This window comes from Gallinula chloropus, assembly GCF_964237585.1.
Source record: "Gallinula chloropus genome assembly, chromosome: 24".
NCBI lineage: Eukaryota > Metazoa > Chordata > Aves > Gruiformes > Rallidae > Gallinula > Gallinula chloropus.
This window is the reverse complement of record NC_140109.1, coordinates 3,495,445-3,509,450: the sequence shown is the minus strand read 5'-3', so window position 1 is coordinate 3,509,450 and position 14,006 is coordinate 3,495,445. Positions and strand designations below refer to the sequence as shown.

Below are 14,006 nucleotides of genomic sequence, written 5' to 3'. Positions count from 1 at the left end.
GGCTCTGAGGGCACACGGCTGCTGCTCTCCTTTCCTAGAGGGTGCAGGCATGTGGGCACAGGGCTGCCCAGCTCCCTTCTGCCCCTCCTGACACCCCCTGCTCCAGCCCCTCCTCACACAGGGACTGCAGTCTTCCCCTCCCTCCTGCCCACCCTGTCCCCAACCCCTTCCCGCGGCCCCCTGGCACTCGGGAGTGTCCTGGCCCAGCCTCAGGGCAGCCTCGATGCACTTCAGCACCCCCTCCCCAGCCCTGCCCGCTCCGGCCAGGCTCCGGGGACCTTCTTCTCTCTGCGCCCTGCTCCAGGCGGGGTTGGGTATTTAGATGGAGGGAGGGGATGCTCTGGGGAGACAGAAATCCTTGCTCTGGGAAGCATATCAAGGGGGTCACACTGTACAGGGGTGAAGAGGGGGGGGCGGGCAGGGGGGCATTACTTGGTGCCCTCATCCGGGTTGCCTTCGCCGTCCGTCTTCCCTTCCTCCTCTGTTTTCTGGTCATCTGTGTTCAGCCTCTGCTGCTTTTTCCGGCGCACACACTTCACCACCATCAGCACCAGGATCACCACAGCCAAGAAGCCACCCACGGAGGCACCCACGATGACAGCCACTGTGGAGTCGTGCTTGGGGGGCTCTGGGGAGACAGAGCCCAGGCTCAGGGCACGCAGGGAACAGGCTGGCTCCCACCGTGGGGAGCCAACCTGCGCTGGCAAGGCATGGGGGAGGAGGTGGAGCAGGGAGCCAGCTGCAGCCGTGGAGCTGGGGACCGCTCTACCACTGACCTTTGGTGAGCACCTTCAGGCTGATGCTGGCGTGGCCTCGCTGCCGGTCTGGGGGGTTCAGGACGTAGCAGTTGTAGGTGCCCTCGTCCTCCAGCTGCACGTTTTTGAGGGTGAAAGAGACATCGTACTTGGTGGGGTTCCCGGTGAACTCCACCCGGTTCCCGAAGCGATCCAGCTGCTTGTTCATGATCTTCGTCCGGAACTGCAGGAACTGGGAAGCCCACATGGGAGAGGAGGTGAGAGAGGGTGTGGGGGTCCCCACACACTCACCTGCCCTGGCCAGGCACCTGCCACCCTCCATGTGTCTTGTCCCACCCCTGAGCAGGGCAGCACCCGCTCAGCTCCACGAGCAGCACGACCCCACTCAGCCCAGGGACAGGGTCTCCCACTTGGGACCCCGAGGAATGTGCACGACTTTGGGGCCAGGGACCCCTCAGCACATCCCTGTCCTCAGCAAGACTCACCAGCTCCTCGGAGCAGTTTCTGCACTCCTGGTATGTCCAGTTGAGGGAGAACTGCTTGTTCTCCACCTTGTAGCAGGAGTTGAAGGTGCAGGAGAGCTTCACGGAGGAGCCGTTCAAGGCATTGATGGTGGCAGGAGCCATGACCTCCATGCCCAATCCCACGGGTGCTGCCGCAAACACAGAGAGCAGAGGCACAGATGCATTAGAAAGGGGGCACCAGCAGCCACCCCACTGCCCAGGCTCCTCTCCCTATCCCACCCCACACACTGGCTGGCTCACAGAGCTCACCCTGGCGCTGCCTTTCCAGCACATCCACGCACAGACCATGTTGTGGCCAGCCAGGACAGGACCTCCCCTGCACAGACGGGTCAGGGGAGAAGCAGCCCCAGCCCTGGCACCATCCCTCATCCTGGCTTGCCAAGGGCTGATGAGACCCCTCTCTCTGCCATGCGTGGCTCGGTCATGCCCAGAGCTAAATTCTGCTGACTCCAGGCGAGCCCTGTTCCTTGCCACCTAAACGAGTCGATCCTGCTGCAGAATCAATAACGCTGTGCGAAGGGCTGGATGCAGCATCAGCATGCAGGGCTCAGCGCCACATCTGCAGAGAAATTTATGGCTGCGCTCATCAGATTTCATTCCCAGCAGGACGTGCTACAGCAACGAGGGCTGGGATCTGCCAGGGCCAGCCCCTGGGGGTGCAGGGGAGATGCAGATGCTCCCCTGTGCTAGTGGGGTTCGCCCGAGGATTCTCCAACTGGGTCAAGAGCTCTGTCACTCCTGTGGGGACGTGGCAGCCCCTGCAGCCTGGCCTTGCTGTGGCAGAGAAACAGGGGCATTGCCTGGTATCGTTGGCAGGACAAGAGGCTCAGTGGGGGCATGGGCTGGCCCCAAAACCCAGTGTCTCCATCCAGCACCTTCTCCCCAGCCTGCAAAGACAGGCTCCTGTGCAGCTACCTAGCTGCAAGGCCTAAGGCTGGGCCCCAAGAAGCACAGGGACAGAGCGCCCTGGAAGGACAGCTGGTACAAGGCTGTAGAGGGGGGCTGTGGCACCCCCCAGGGCCGGGATGGTGACCTTGTGGCAGGTGCTTTTCCGGTCACTTCACCTCTCCCCTTTGGCTGCTGCTTTGCTTGCAGTTCTTCCTGAGCTGCTCCTGACTCCAGCCCTGTGGCCAAGCTGGATGCAGGTCAAGGCTGCTCTGCTGGCTAATCAGCTCCGTCTGCAAGCAGGGCAGAGAGGGGACCAAGCTCTACAGCCAGGGAAAAGAGGCTTTTCCAAGGTGCAGATACAGCTGCTTCAAGCCCCGGCGTCCCTCTGTGAGGTGTGAGCAGGCAGCATCCTGAAGCCAGCTCCCTGGGGACAGAGCAGCCCCTGCACAGAAGCAGCCCTCGTGCTGTGCCCTGTGTGTGCCCTGCAGTTGGGTGGCACAGCTTTGTGCTGTGTCCTTGGGGCACCCCAGGGCTCTGCAGTGATGGGGCAGCCCTGGCCAGGGCCGTACCGCAGGCAGGGGATCCTCACAGGCAGCCAGCAGGCAAATGGGCACCCAGGAGCACCCATGTGCACAGGTCCAAAGTCTGCCCGGGCACCAGAGAGCCAGAGAGAGGTGGGGAAAGAGCCTGGAGGATCCCTGGGAGCAACTGTCCAGGCTGTGCCCCTTGGTGCTGCACACAGTCCTGAGTGCTTTGTCACTACACCCTGCGCCCAGGGCTCGGGAGGTGAATCCCACGCAGCCTCTGGAGCAGACCCTGCTGGGCGTTTTTTCCTTCTCCATGTCCCAGCCTCTCTCCTAAAGCAAAGGTGGCCCACTGGCAGCACTGGGACAGCGTGAACAGCGCTCAGAAGAGGTGATGCATTCCTCTTCCCAATCATTACAGACCCAAACCTGCTGACACACGCTGCTGGCTCCGGGGCAGAGACCACAGTTCCCCCCCCACCCCACCCCCTGCGCTGCCATCAGCCCAGAGCCCGCTGCCCCAGCAGCCAGCCACACACCATCACACAGCCACAAGCTGCCTGCAGCCCACCAGCCGCTCCCTGCCCAGCGAGGCAAAGCCAGAACTGCCCCCTCTCCCCACTGCAGCCCACCTCCCTGCCTGGCATGCAAGCAGCCTTGGCTTGGACAACACCTCCAGCAAGCAGGACGCGAGGCTCCCCCCATGCTGCCTGAGAGGCAGGTCACCCCCTGGCTAGTGGCTTTCGGCAGGGTGCACTCTGGACCACCTCCGTCCCCATCCCTGCGGCACAGCATCTCTAGCTGGCTCGCTGCTTCCCCTGGGGACGGGAGGGGCTTCTCAAGGGCTGGGATGTGGGGAGGGGGGCTCCTGGCCGGAGAGGATGCTTCTCCCGAGCGTGGATTCTCTGCCCCGGCAGCCGTGTGCATGCAAGGGGGTCAGGATGACACTTACCCAGCGAGAGGAGCAAGCTGAGGCCAGTGAGGAACAAGGTGGGCTGCGGGAGCCAAGCTTCCAGGCTCATTTTGAAGGACTTTTTGTGTGTGGTAGAGGCCCTGGTGTTGGTGTGGATTGTGGTGGTTTGCTTTTTTCGAACGCCCGGGTTATTTGCAGGTGACATATAACATTAGAGCTGCTTTATTTCCACAGCCCAATATGGCTGGCTGGAGTGCTGCTGGCTCCAGGACGCTGTAAATGCTATGGTTGGTGGATTGCAGCAGGGGAAGTGGGAGGGCGGAAAAATTTTCCCCTGAACAGAGGAAGCAAATGCTCCCGGCTCGCCTGCTCCCTGGGTTGTGTGGCACAGAGTGGGTCCTGCAGCCTGCCAAGCCCAGGACAGCCATAGAGCCAGTTTCTGTTCAGATTCCCTCTTGCTCTTGGAGTAAGTAGAGCTCAGGGCTCCCCTCTTCCCCCCCGGGAAGGCTGGGAGACTATGGACTCGGCCATGGGGTAGGACTTGGCCAGGAGACTGTGGACTCGGACAGCATCCCATGGGGTAGGACAGACCTTGAGGGCTCCCACGGGCACCAGCAGCCCCCTTATTCCAGTGGGACCATGCTGATGTGTGATCTTCACCCTGCCAGAGGCTGGTGACCAGCCCTGCTTGCACCATTCAGGGCAGCACTTCCCCCTCTCAAGAGCCCAGCTGGGCCCAGGAACATCAGAAATGCACCCCCCAGAGACGAGCAGGGAGGAAAGGGACCCATCTAGCCAAGGAAGAGAGGGGGACCCCAAGGAGGCAGCCTGGTTGGCATGCCCAGGCAGAGGCATGGCCATGGATAAGCATCCTACAGTGGGCTGAAGCGCTCCTGGCACACCTACCTACTCCCCTGCTGATGCAAGGACAGGCTCCTCGCTTCCCCAGGGTGCCAGACTCTGAGGCACCTTCCCCTTCCCTCAGCAGCATGCTATCCCAAGGCAATGCCCTCTCATCATCCAGCCCTTGGGATGGGGAGCCTCTGCTCAGTAGTGACAGGGCTGGAGAAGGTCTTTGGTCCCCCTCACACCAGCAGCCACAGAAGCCTCTGGGCCATGGACTTCAAAGCCGGGGTTCAGGCTGCACCGATGGATCCAGGAGGGAGACAACATGTGACCCCACGGAGACCAGAAAGCCAGAGACAACAGCTGCTCAGCCTCCTAGGTCTCATGTCCCAGGATGCAGGTCAGTGGGGTTTGCTGTGGCAGCATCAGTGAGGATGAAGGTGAAGGATGCCCTGGAGCCAGAGCCCGCCTCAGTTTCCACGCACCAGAGCTCTGTGGAGGAAGAGATGAGGGACTGGGGAGGCAGGAGGGATGCAGAGGTGCTCTGTGACCTGACCAGCTTCAGGAGGGGAAACGGGGCAGCCAGGAGAGAAAGCATTAGAGAACTTCTAGGGGGAACACAGAGAAACCTGCTCAGCCCACACCCTCACTGCATGCACAGCAGTTTCCCACCCGTGCCGGGCAGGCAGAGCCCACTCTGCTCTGCAGCAGTGGGTGCCATGACCCTGCACAGACAGTGGGTGTCGTACGTGACCTGCCCCGACACCCCAAAACCCAGCTCCGGTTGCCGGTTCCCCTGCAATCCCGTTATTCGCCTTCCTCCAGGAAAAGAGAGTAGGGTGTCAACGTGAAACCAAGGACTGCAGCCCGGAGCAGCCTGTGCTGCAGTCTCCCATGGAGCAGAGCCGGGTGGGAGGTGGTCCCCAGCAGCTCAGCTCCCGGCTCTGCACCTGGAGGTGTCAAACATCTATATATAGTGTGGGGAGAAGAGCCGGCGCCCTGGGACGCTGCCCCGGGAGGCCCAGGAGCGGGGGCTGGATTCCTCCCAGCCAGGGCAGCGAGTCCCAGGTGTAGGGTGCACGTGGAGGTGGGACACAGGGGACACTCCTGTCCCTAGGATCTGTCCCCCTTCACCTCCATCCTCTGCAGAGCCAGGGCAGCAAGGGGGCTCAGTCCAGCCCAGGCTGGCCCCTTCTTGCTCCAAAGGGACTCCCCCTTTGCTGGAGCGAGTGGGACAGGTGCAGGTGCTGGGTGTGGGGCTGCACGTGGGTGCCACGGGCTCCCAGGCCCTGGGCCAGGCAGGTTTTGGAACGGTTGGACATCACACACTTAAGCAGGAGGTAAAAGGAAGCCAGGAACAGAGAAGACTCCCAGCGCTTTATTATCTTCAGAAGATACCGCTGGCACGTCTGCGCGGCTCCTGCTCCATCTCTCCCTTTCTCTCCTTGCCAGGGTCTCCTTGGAGATTTATCATCTCTGGGACCTGGATCTGCATGGACCAGGATCAAAGCTAGAGCACGTAGGCTGTGGCTTCCCCCAGAGACCAGGAGGCAAGAGCCAGAGAGAGACATGTCTCCCCTGGTCCCTTGGCAGATGACAGCTGGGGTGGGACCTGCCCCAGCAGTGGCTCCAGCTCGGAGCACTCAGTGAAAGCAGCACCTCTGGGACAGGCTGAGAGCAGCAGAATGCCAGCATGCCCGAAGGAACAGGGCTGCCTTGCATACACCTGCTGGCTGAGGGGCCTACATCCCCCAGCACGGCTATTTCTCCCTCTGTGGAGCCCAGGGAAGTGCTGCCTCTGGTCTGCTGCAGGGCTCCTCGCCTTGCCCACTGCCCTGCCTCGCCTCTGCCATCCACTCTGCTGGGATTGCTCTCCTGGACAGCTCCATGTAGATGCCGTTCTCCTGGAAGTGAGAGGGATGCTGCAGGAAGCAAGGGACAAGGTGTGAGTCTTGCTGCAGGTATCTGGGCCAGGCTGGAGTGGGCAGGAGGCAAGGGGCACCGCTGCCTGGTGTGGGTCAAGCCCTGGATGCTGTCACCCTGATAAGGGGGGCAGTGATGTAGTGGGTCCCACTAGCCCTACAGCTGCATGCCCTGCCCATGCCTGCCACAGCTCAGGGCAGCTACTCGCCTCCTCACCATGGTGATGTAGGTCGCCTCGGCTCTCTTCTTCTTCCCTGTATCCTGTTCAGCCTTTGGTACCTCAGCCTCAGGGATCGAGGAGTAAAGTGCTTCCTACAAGGGGGAGATCAGGACACTTGGAAATGAGCAGTCCCCAGACACATGAGGGCTAGCACTGAGCATCACAGTCACAGCTGGCCAGAAGACAGCACCTCATTCTTGGCCAGTGTGACATCCCCTCCCTCAGCCCTGTGCCCATACACCCCACATCAGCGATCCCTCCATGTCCCGAGGAGATGCAGCCTTAGCAAGTGATGACAAACCAACCATCCTGCATGAGGATAACTCTGTCTGCAGCCTCAGGGGTGGGTTGTGGCTCAGGACCCTACCTTCCTCTTGGCTCCCAGCAACATTAACTCCAACAGCGACTCCTGCAAGCCAACCAGTGGCACAGCAAGGAGCAGGCTGCTCTCCCGGGCTGGGGAACCGGCTGTGCTGGGGCACAGCCCAGCACACACAGGCGTGGGTGCTGGGCACCCGCCCTGCAGCCCTCTGCACCCCCTCCCTCCCCTCCTCCACCTCCCTTCCCTCTCTTCCCTTCCCGTGGGCAGGGCAGGCACACGCTCCCGCAGCTCTCACCTCTGCTTTGCTCGTGGTCTTCTCCAGGGCCGTGGTGGCTGGGGGCCTTGAGGGAAGGCAATGGCAGTGTCACCTCTGGCAAGAAGCACTGCCTAGCCCTCCCGCCCGTGCCCTCCCTCTCCTGGGACGCCTTTGCACGGGCCACAGTCAGGTCATCCCCGGCACTGGCATGGCCAGAGCCCGGCAGGGTTGGGAGAAAATGGGGACAGGCTGGGGCAGCGTGACAGTAGAGGGCTGCAGGGTCCACACCCAGCTCCCGCAGCAGCACACCCCGGGATGGTGATGCCCTGGTTCCCGTAGCGCTGCTTGGGAAGGACAAGAGCGCAGGAAGGCAGCTGGGAAGTGCTTTGCTTAGCCCCATGAGCCCACAGCTAGTGTCAGTACCTCCTCCTCAGGCTAAGTCCTGCCAGGAAAGCCAGCACAACGGCCACACAGGCACAGCCTACAGTCACCGGCCAAAACACAGTGCCTCCTGTTGCTGCAGAGTCCTGGGTGCGTGCTGCTCCTTGTCCTGCTGGGAGACACCGAGGCAGGGGATGGTACACACAGCAACCCCAGATAAACCACAGTGGCAGGTCCAGGAGCCTCCAGGAGCCTCTGCAGTCCCTCTGCAGGGGGCCAGAGAGGGCAAGGGGAGCGGGCAGCAGTCCCAGGGCACATACCTCTCTGCTCTGCGGGGCTGACGTGCAGCAGCGTGTAGTTCTTGAAGATGCTGCCGAGCTGGTGCAGGCGGATCTCACACACGTAGATGCCGCTGTCATTCACCTGCACGTCCTGCAGCAGGATGGAGCCCTTCCAGGACGGGATGTCCCCTTGCCACTGTACCCGGTTCCTGAAACGGCCCACTGGGATGCTACGGTTGCTGTAGTAATAAAACACCATCTCCTCCTGTCAGGGCACAGAGAGCGTGAGGTGAAAGGAGCCCAGCTGAAGGGTGCTTCCCTGCCTGCCTCCCCTGCCCCAGAGCCCTCACATGTGCCGTGTCTCTCTGCCCACGGAGCGCTCGCTGCGTGCGAGAGCCCAGCTCACTCCCACGCTCTCCTGGAAAGCCCCAGGATGCAGCACCCACTGCCGTGCTTCCCCTGCCGTGCCAGGCCCCGGGGAGCAGTGGAGGTGCCTCCCTGCCACGCAGGGGAACCTCCCTGCTCCTGCAGTCCAGGCTTCCTTGCAGCCTCCCAAGCCGCAGCAGTGCCCGCTCGCCCACCCCTGCCACCGGCCCCCTCGCCCTACCCACCACCCAACCTCCCCATCCATGACCCACCTGCATGCCCGCTCCTGCCACATGCAGCCAGTCCACTTTGAAGATCATCCAGCCCTTGGCTACCGGGTCTAGGAAGAGGCACTGCAGCAGGACAGAGTCCCCAGCGCTGGCTCGAAGCTGAGGCTCCGTGAACACCCAGCCAGTTGACCCGCTGCATCGCCCTGACAGGGACAAGGACAGCAGGATGAGTCCAGGGAGGATGGGCAGAGGCAACCTGCCAGTCCCCATAGGTATCTCCTCTCCAAATAAGCCTGGGGCTAACGGCACTGACCAGTCCAGAGCGCAGCAGGGAGGCCCTGCTCCCTGTGAGGACAAAGCCTCCCCCTGACCCCTGCTTTTGGCGTGCCGGGGATGCGGGGCAGCACATCCTCCAAGCTGCCAGACCAAGGGCTGCTGTGCTTGCCGAACAAGCGACGCAGAAGGGAAGTAGGGAAGCACAACCCCAGCCCTCTGTGTCTCTCAGCCAAAGGCTGTGGCTCCTGCAGGGCTGTTCCTGTGAGTCACTGACCGGGAGAACCAGCGTTGCTCTCATCTACACCGGGCCAGGGGCAATTCAACTGCTTCACCTGAACTTCAGTCCCTCTTTCATAACCTGCCCATTTGGCTTCCTCACGCCTTGCTCACAGGCTCCTGACCTGGGCTTGGACCTGTCTGGCTGGGTAACTACTGCTTAAGGTTTCTAGAGAAGCTGGACAGCAGGGAAACAAAACAAGAGGAACATCAAATAGCACTGAGCTGGCACAGAGAGGACCAAACAGCTGCTGACACAGCGGGCTGCTTAAGTGTGTGGCAGGGAAGGGGAACAAGTGGGACAGAAAATGTCCCTGGGCTCATCAAGAGAAACCCTGCGTGCCCCAGAGCCTGCACTGGCAGCACCCAGCCGGGCTCTGACACTCCTTTGGCAAGGACTAGGTGAGGTAGATTCCATGGGAGCTGCTCAGACAGGCCAACTTTTCCCGGTGCCTTAGCCACCCCTCTTGCTCTGTCCACAAGCCCCTGAGGGCCCCAGCCAAGCACCAAGCACCAGGTACTTGTCTGATGTGCTGTAAACAATAAATGCCCAAGTGGATGCTGCAGCTTCCCAAACAGGTTTCCTCTGGTCTTGACCAGCTGTGGAGCTGCACATGACAAACATTTGCCAGCAGAGAAGACCAAGGGAGCCAGTTGCCTCAAGCAGAGCTAAAATCAATACCTTGGAAACCCTTCCCTGTATTTAGACTTGGCAAAGCAGTCCTACCTCTTTTGGAGCCTTGGAGCCTGGCAGAATAAACACAGGACTCCATCCAGGGATGCCATTGCAGTTTGAGGCATATGCATCCCTGAGCTCTGCAGGAAGGGAATATGCAGCACCCAGGGAGCACAGGAGGTACCAGTACCTGGGAGCCCACTTCCCGCTCCCAGCTCCGTGCACCCCAAGGGCCTCTCACGGCAGGAAGAGAGGAACCCATGGGTCTTTTAGCAAAGGCAGGGGGGAAAGCAGGCAAGGTAAATAAACCCACCAGAATGACTTAAAACTTACCCAGCCAAGACAGCACCAGAATCAGGCTCAGCAACTCCTTCATCTTACTCTAAAAAGAACAGCAGAGGTGACACAAATATCAGTTATCCCTGGGGCAGGACACTGACCACTTGCAACCGAACTGAACCCCAAGGTCAGAAAAAGCCTTCCTCCAGTCCTTTGGAGAGGGACAGGAGTTTTGCTGTCTGGATGCTCAGCCTCTCAAGTTAGGCACTGCACCCCAGTGCAGTGCAGATATCAGATAGGCCCCCTTGGTTTGAGACCGCACAGAGAGTGCAAGCGGGGAGGGCTCAGCCTGACACACCTTTTCATTTTCCTCTGATCAATTCATCTTTCCTGTGGCTTGTGGGTCAAGTCTCTAGCATCTCAACTGAGATGTTCGTCAATGTTAACTTTACTATATGATGAGATAAGTTTGGCCCTAAAAACACTACTCTAGAAACAATCCCCTTGCCCTAGGGTGCTGCGCAGGGTGAGGCTTCACGCTGGAACCCTTCAGGGTCTGCTCAAGGCAGTGCCACATCTGGTCACTTGTCTTCAGTTTGACCTCTTGCACATCTCTCAAAGCCGACATCTCCTCTCTACACACTGCAGACATTCTGCAGGCAGAGGAAGGACAGCAGAAATACCCCAGCCAGCGCTCACACAGGGATCATGGGAAGGCACAAGTCGGTACCCTGCTTGCTGTGTCTGCTCCCTGATTCGAAGCTGTGCCCATTCCAGAAGAGGTAAACATACTTCAGGGCAAAAAGTTCTGGAGAGAATCCCTCCTGCTTGTAGAACCTGCATATTACAGTTGAATTTGACGCTGCTGGTACCAGCACAGGTATTTCCAGTGTATGCACTTTTGATGCAGAAAGACAGCAAGAGCTGCATCACCTTGAAATCTTTCTGGGTTCTCTCACTTCTCCTCCCCTGTGCAAGGCAGGGGATCTCTGACCAGCTTCAGTAAGGCTCAAGAGGAAAAAAGGTCCCTGAAATTGTTTCTCCCCAAGAACCAGCCATGAAAGGAGTCAGAGTAAATACACAAGGTAAACATCTGCCACTACTCCTATTGCTCAGTTCCTTTCGGTGCAGCAGGGCAGGAAGCCACAGCGACAGATCCCTGGTTTTGGGATACCAAGTTTCCCAGGGCAGTGCCGACACCCTTGGCAGCCCATGCAGAACCAAAGGGACAATAATGCTGCATACAAAGGGCAGCAATGAGGTGAGAGGGGACGTGGCAGCTCGGTGCACACAGAAGGATCTCCTATGTACGCTCCACAGAGCACGGGCAGGGCGTGGGGAAGGCCTCCACCCCATTGCTCTTCCTCTAAGAAAGCCTCTGTCTCTCTTTACATGATGAGACACGTTTGCTAATTCCTTTTTCTTGCTAAATGGATTTTTTTCTCAGTGAAGGAAGCTCAGAAACACCCTGAAACAGGCCCAAACAGGGATGACAGGCGCAGAACTAGCTGCTGGGGCGCCAACAGGTCTGTTCCAGGCCAAGAAACAGTCCCCAGAGCTTTCCAGTCAGCACACAGTGTTCTTGCCTGCAGTCAACAATGCAAAACCACCTCTGCCCCTCATCACCCTCCCCTTTCCACCAAAATCCCCAAAAAAACCAGCAAAAAGAGAGAAGTGGCAAAAAGCCTTCTGGAATTTTCCTAAACTTGCCCTTCAGAAAACATGAGCCGTGCTGGGGGGAGGTGGGGTGGGGTGGGGGGGAGTGTGGGTTTGTTGAAGGTGGAAGGGAGAGCCGTGTGGTTTGGCTGCATTGTCTGGGGCTCTGCCATGACACAGTTTGCTGTGCAGCCCAGGCTTGTGCACGCACGACCTACAAAGGCGGCTCGAACTCACGCTCAGCTCTGAAGCGCTCAGCTGGTGCAGCACACCTCAGTGGTGCAGACCAAAGCAGCCTACTTCTGAGCTACACCACGAAAAGCTGTAGGACTCGGGCAGAGCAACACTTTCCTCAGACCACCCTTATGCAGGACCCAAAATAGAAGCCAGCTTAAAAAACCCCTGTGTCCTCAGCACACTGATATCTACACTCCGAACTTCACAAGCTCTCTGTCGCTGAGTTACTGAGGCCATCAGATCCTCCCTGGGCTTACCACCCTATTTCTCACCAGAAATTCTAGCCCTGCTTGGAAACACATATTTTTCTGCAGGGTCTCCCTCTGCAATGTGCAGCAGCCAGTGGGTATGGGTGCATGCATCAGCTGAAGGCAGCACCCACTCACCCAGGCTGTTCGTGCTGACGTACCCAAACCCTTCCACAGGAGCACTGCCTCTGCTGAACAGATTGGGAAACAAAATACACAGACACCATCCTTGCCTTCATGTTTCCCTGCTTTTGCGCATGGAATCAGAATCCTCAGCACCTCTCTGTCTCCCTGGGTCTCTTTTCAGGAAAAAAACCCCAGTAAATATGGCAAAAAATACTCACCTAGTGTGGCTTGGGGCAGTCAATGTATTGCACAAAGGGTTCTTCTGCGACTGGAGGATCTGAAAGAATCAATTGCCTTGAGGTTGAACGTTTGAACTTGAAAAAAACAGTTAAAGTGGGAGCCTGAGGTACTGACAAATCAGAGTGCAAAAAGGATTGCTATGGAGAAGCAAGAGGAGCTGTAGCAGCCCGTGCTCCAGAGCTGACGATGGGTATGCAGCTTCAGAAGATGACACTTCACAGGTACTAGATGTGGTTCTGTCCCAGGTCTTCTGTCTCAGCAGACTGATCTAATAAAGGATAATGTGAGAAGTCAAGAACAGAGAGACTCCTGGCAAGCGACCCGTTTGCAGTCCATGCTTCCTCCTGGTGTGCTTTTGGCTATCAGAGCTGGCCAAAGAACCACTGCTCCCACAGGCTGGGTCTGGTCCTGATAAGGCAGCAGCAGCAAGCAGCTCAGCATAGCTTTTCAGAGCCTTTCTGATATCAGTGGCCACAAGTCAGCAGGCATCTGATGGGCAGAAGGGCCACTAGGAACATGCTCCTCACAGCGCAGCCAGCTGCTCCCTTCTGAGGCGCAGACAAGGTATGAAGTTGGCAGCCCTCAGTCACTTGGAAAGTGTATTTTCATCCTTCCTCTTCCACTGGAACACGACAGCAATCACTGTTCTCTACCACAGCAACAGCTGTTTCATGACACAATTTCCATATGAGTATAGGAAGAGAAAGTTACATCTTCACACTTGACATCATTCACAATCCAAAGTGTACTTGCTCCAAGGTGCTCATTTAGCTTTGCACCGGGCAGATTTGCACAGGATCTTGTGAAGGAGTCACAGCTGAAGGCAAAAGTTCTCTAGAAAACACAAGTCCTTCATTTCTGTGAGGAACTTGAGCTATGAATTATCGCTAGAAGAGGAACAAAGACTGCACACTATCCTTTCTTTGGAAAAGTCTTGGTGGGAAGAGACATGGTTTCATCAGGAAGTGAAAGCTTTTTAAATATTACTTAATGGTAGATGAGGGAAAAATAGATTCCTTTATCTAGAGACACAGAGCTACAACTACCCTGCTGTGCAGTCAGGAACTTCAAGATACCTGTCACTGGCAGCTATCACAGGCAGTTAGAGGGGACTTGGTACCTGCTCCCTTTTGAGTTACACCTTACCCATCTCCATATCACAACTCCTATAGCCAAGCAAGAGCTCAGGGTGGCACTTTTACGAGCTCAGCTACATTTAACCAAAGAAAGAACCCCACAGCCCAGAATGACACAAAGCAATTTATTGGTTATGGCACATCAAAGTCAACAGTAAACTCGTAACACGTAGGGAAAAGGAGACTATTTGACCAAGGCCACATGCAGAAAGGAAGCCAGTAGCTGTTTAGGTACTGGGCAGACTGAAGTTCACTGCTCTCTGCCACACATTACTGGACAAGGTTGGTGAAAGAGAAAATATGCTTTCTGATCAGGCAGCACTGGTGCATGTTACCTGCTTCCCTACAATGGGACCTAGAAGAAGACAGGATAAGCATGAGTGTTGTTCTGAACACAGAACATTCCTTTAATGCTGCTTGAGTCAAT

The 14,006-nt window shown here is 57.9% G+C and overlaps 2 protein-coding genes across 2 annotated transcripts; both read right to left on the bottom strand.

The window, feature by feature from the left end:
- Positions 1-181: 181 nt before the first annotated feature.
- SCN2B (sodium voltage-gated channel beta subunit 2) lies at positions 182-3,770 on the bottom strand. The gene is made up of 4 exons (XM_084275055.1): positions 3,644-3,770; positions 1,241-1,407; positions 777-987; positions 182-628 (listed from the first exon to the last, which is right to left on the bottom strand). Exons 1-4 carry the CDS (start codon positions 3,711-3,713, stop codon positions 429-431), a joined length of 648 nt encoding a protein of 215 aa, XP_084131181.1. The 5' UTR covers positions 3,714-3,770; the 3' UTR covers positions 182-428.
- Positions 3,771-5,812: 2,042 nt separating this feature from the next.
- Positions 5,813-10,182, bottom strand: JAML (junction adhesion molecule like). The gene is made up of 7 exons (XM_084274923.1): positions 9,991-10,182; positions 8,472-8,632; positions 7,873-8,098; positions 7,595-7,721; positions 7,211-7,256; positions 6,590-6,685; positions 5,813-6,372 (listed from the first exon to the last, which is right to left on the bottom strand). Exons 1-7 carry the CDS (start codon positions 10,031-10,033, stop codon positions 6,211-6,213), a joined length of 861 nt encoding a protein of 286 aa, XP_084131049.1. The 5' UTR covers positions 10,034-10,182; the 3' UTR covers positions 5,813-6,210.
- Positions 10,183-14,006: the final 3,824 nt, after the last annotated feature.

Bases quoted from the DNA above. Each gene is read 5' to 3' on its own strand.
- SCN2B (XM_084275055.1), bottom strand. From the start codon at position 3,713: ATGAGCCTGGAAGCTTGGCTCCCGCAGCCCACCTTGTTCCTCACTGGC. The intron at 1,408-3,643 runs GTAAGTGTCATC...TGTTTGCGGCAG, and splicing joins CAGCTTGCTCCTCTCGCTGG to CACCCGTGGGATTGGGCATG. The intron at 629-776 runs GTCAGTGGTAGA...CTGTCTCCCCAG, and splicing joins CCTGAAGGTGCTCACCAAAG to AGCCCCCCAAGCACGACTCC.
- JAML (XM_084274923.1), bottom strand. From the start codon at position 10,033: ATGAAGGAGTTGCTGAGCCTGATTCTGGTGCTGTCTTGGCTGG. The intron at 7,257-7,594 runs GTACTGACACTA...CCTTCCCTCAAG, and splicing joins GGACTTAGCCTGAGGAGGAG to GCCCCCAGCCACCACGGCCC. The intron at 6,686-7,210 runs GTGAGAGCTGCG...TCCCCCTTGTAG, and splicing joins AGACCACGAGCAAAGCAGAG to GAAGCACTTTACTCCTCGAT.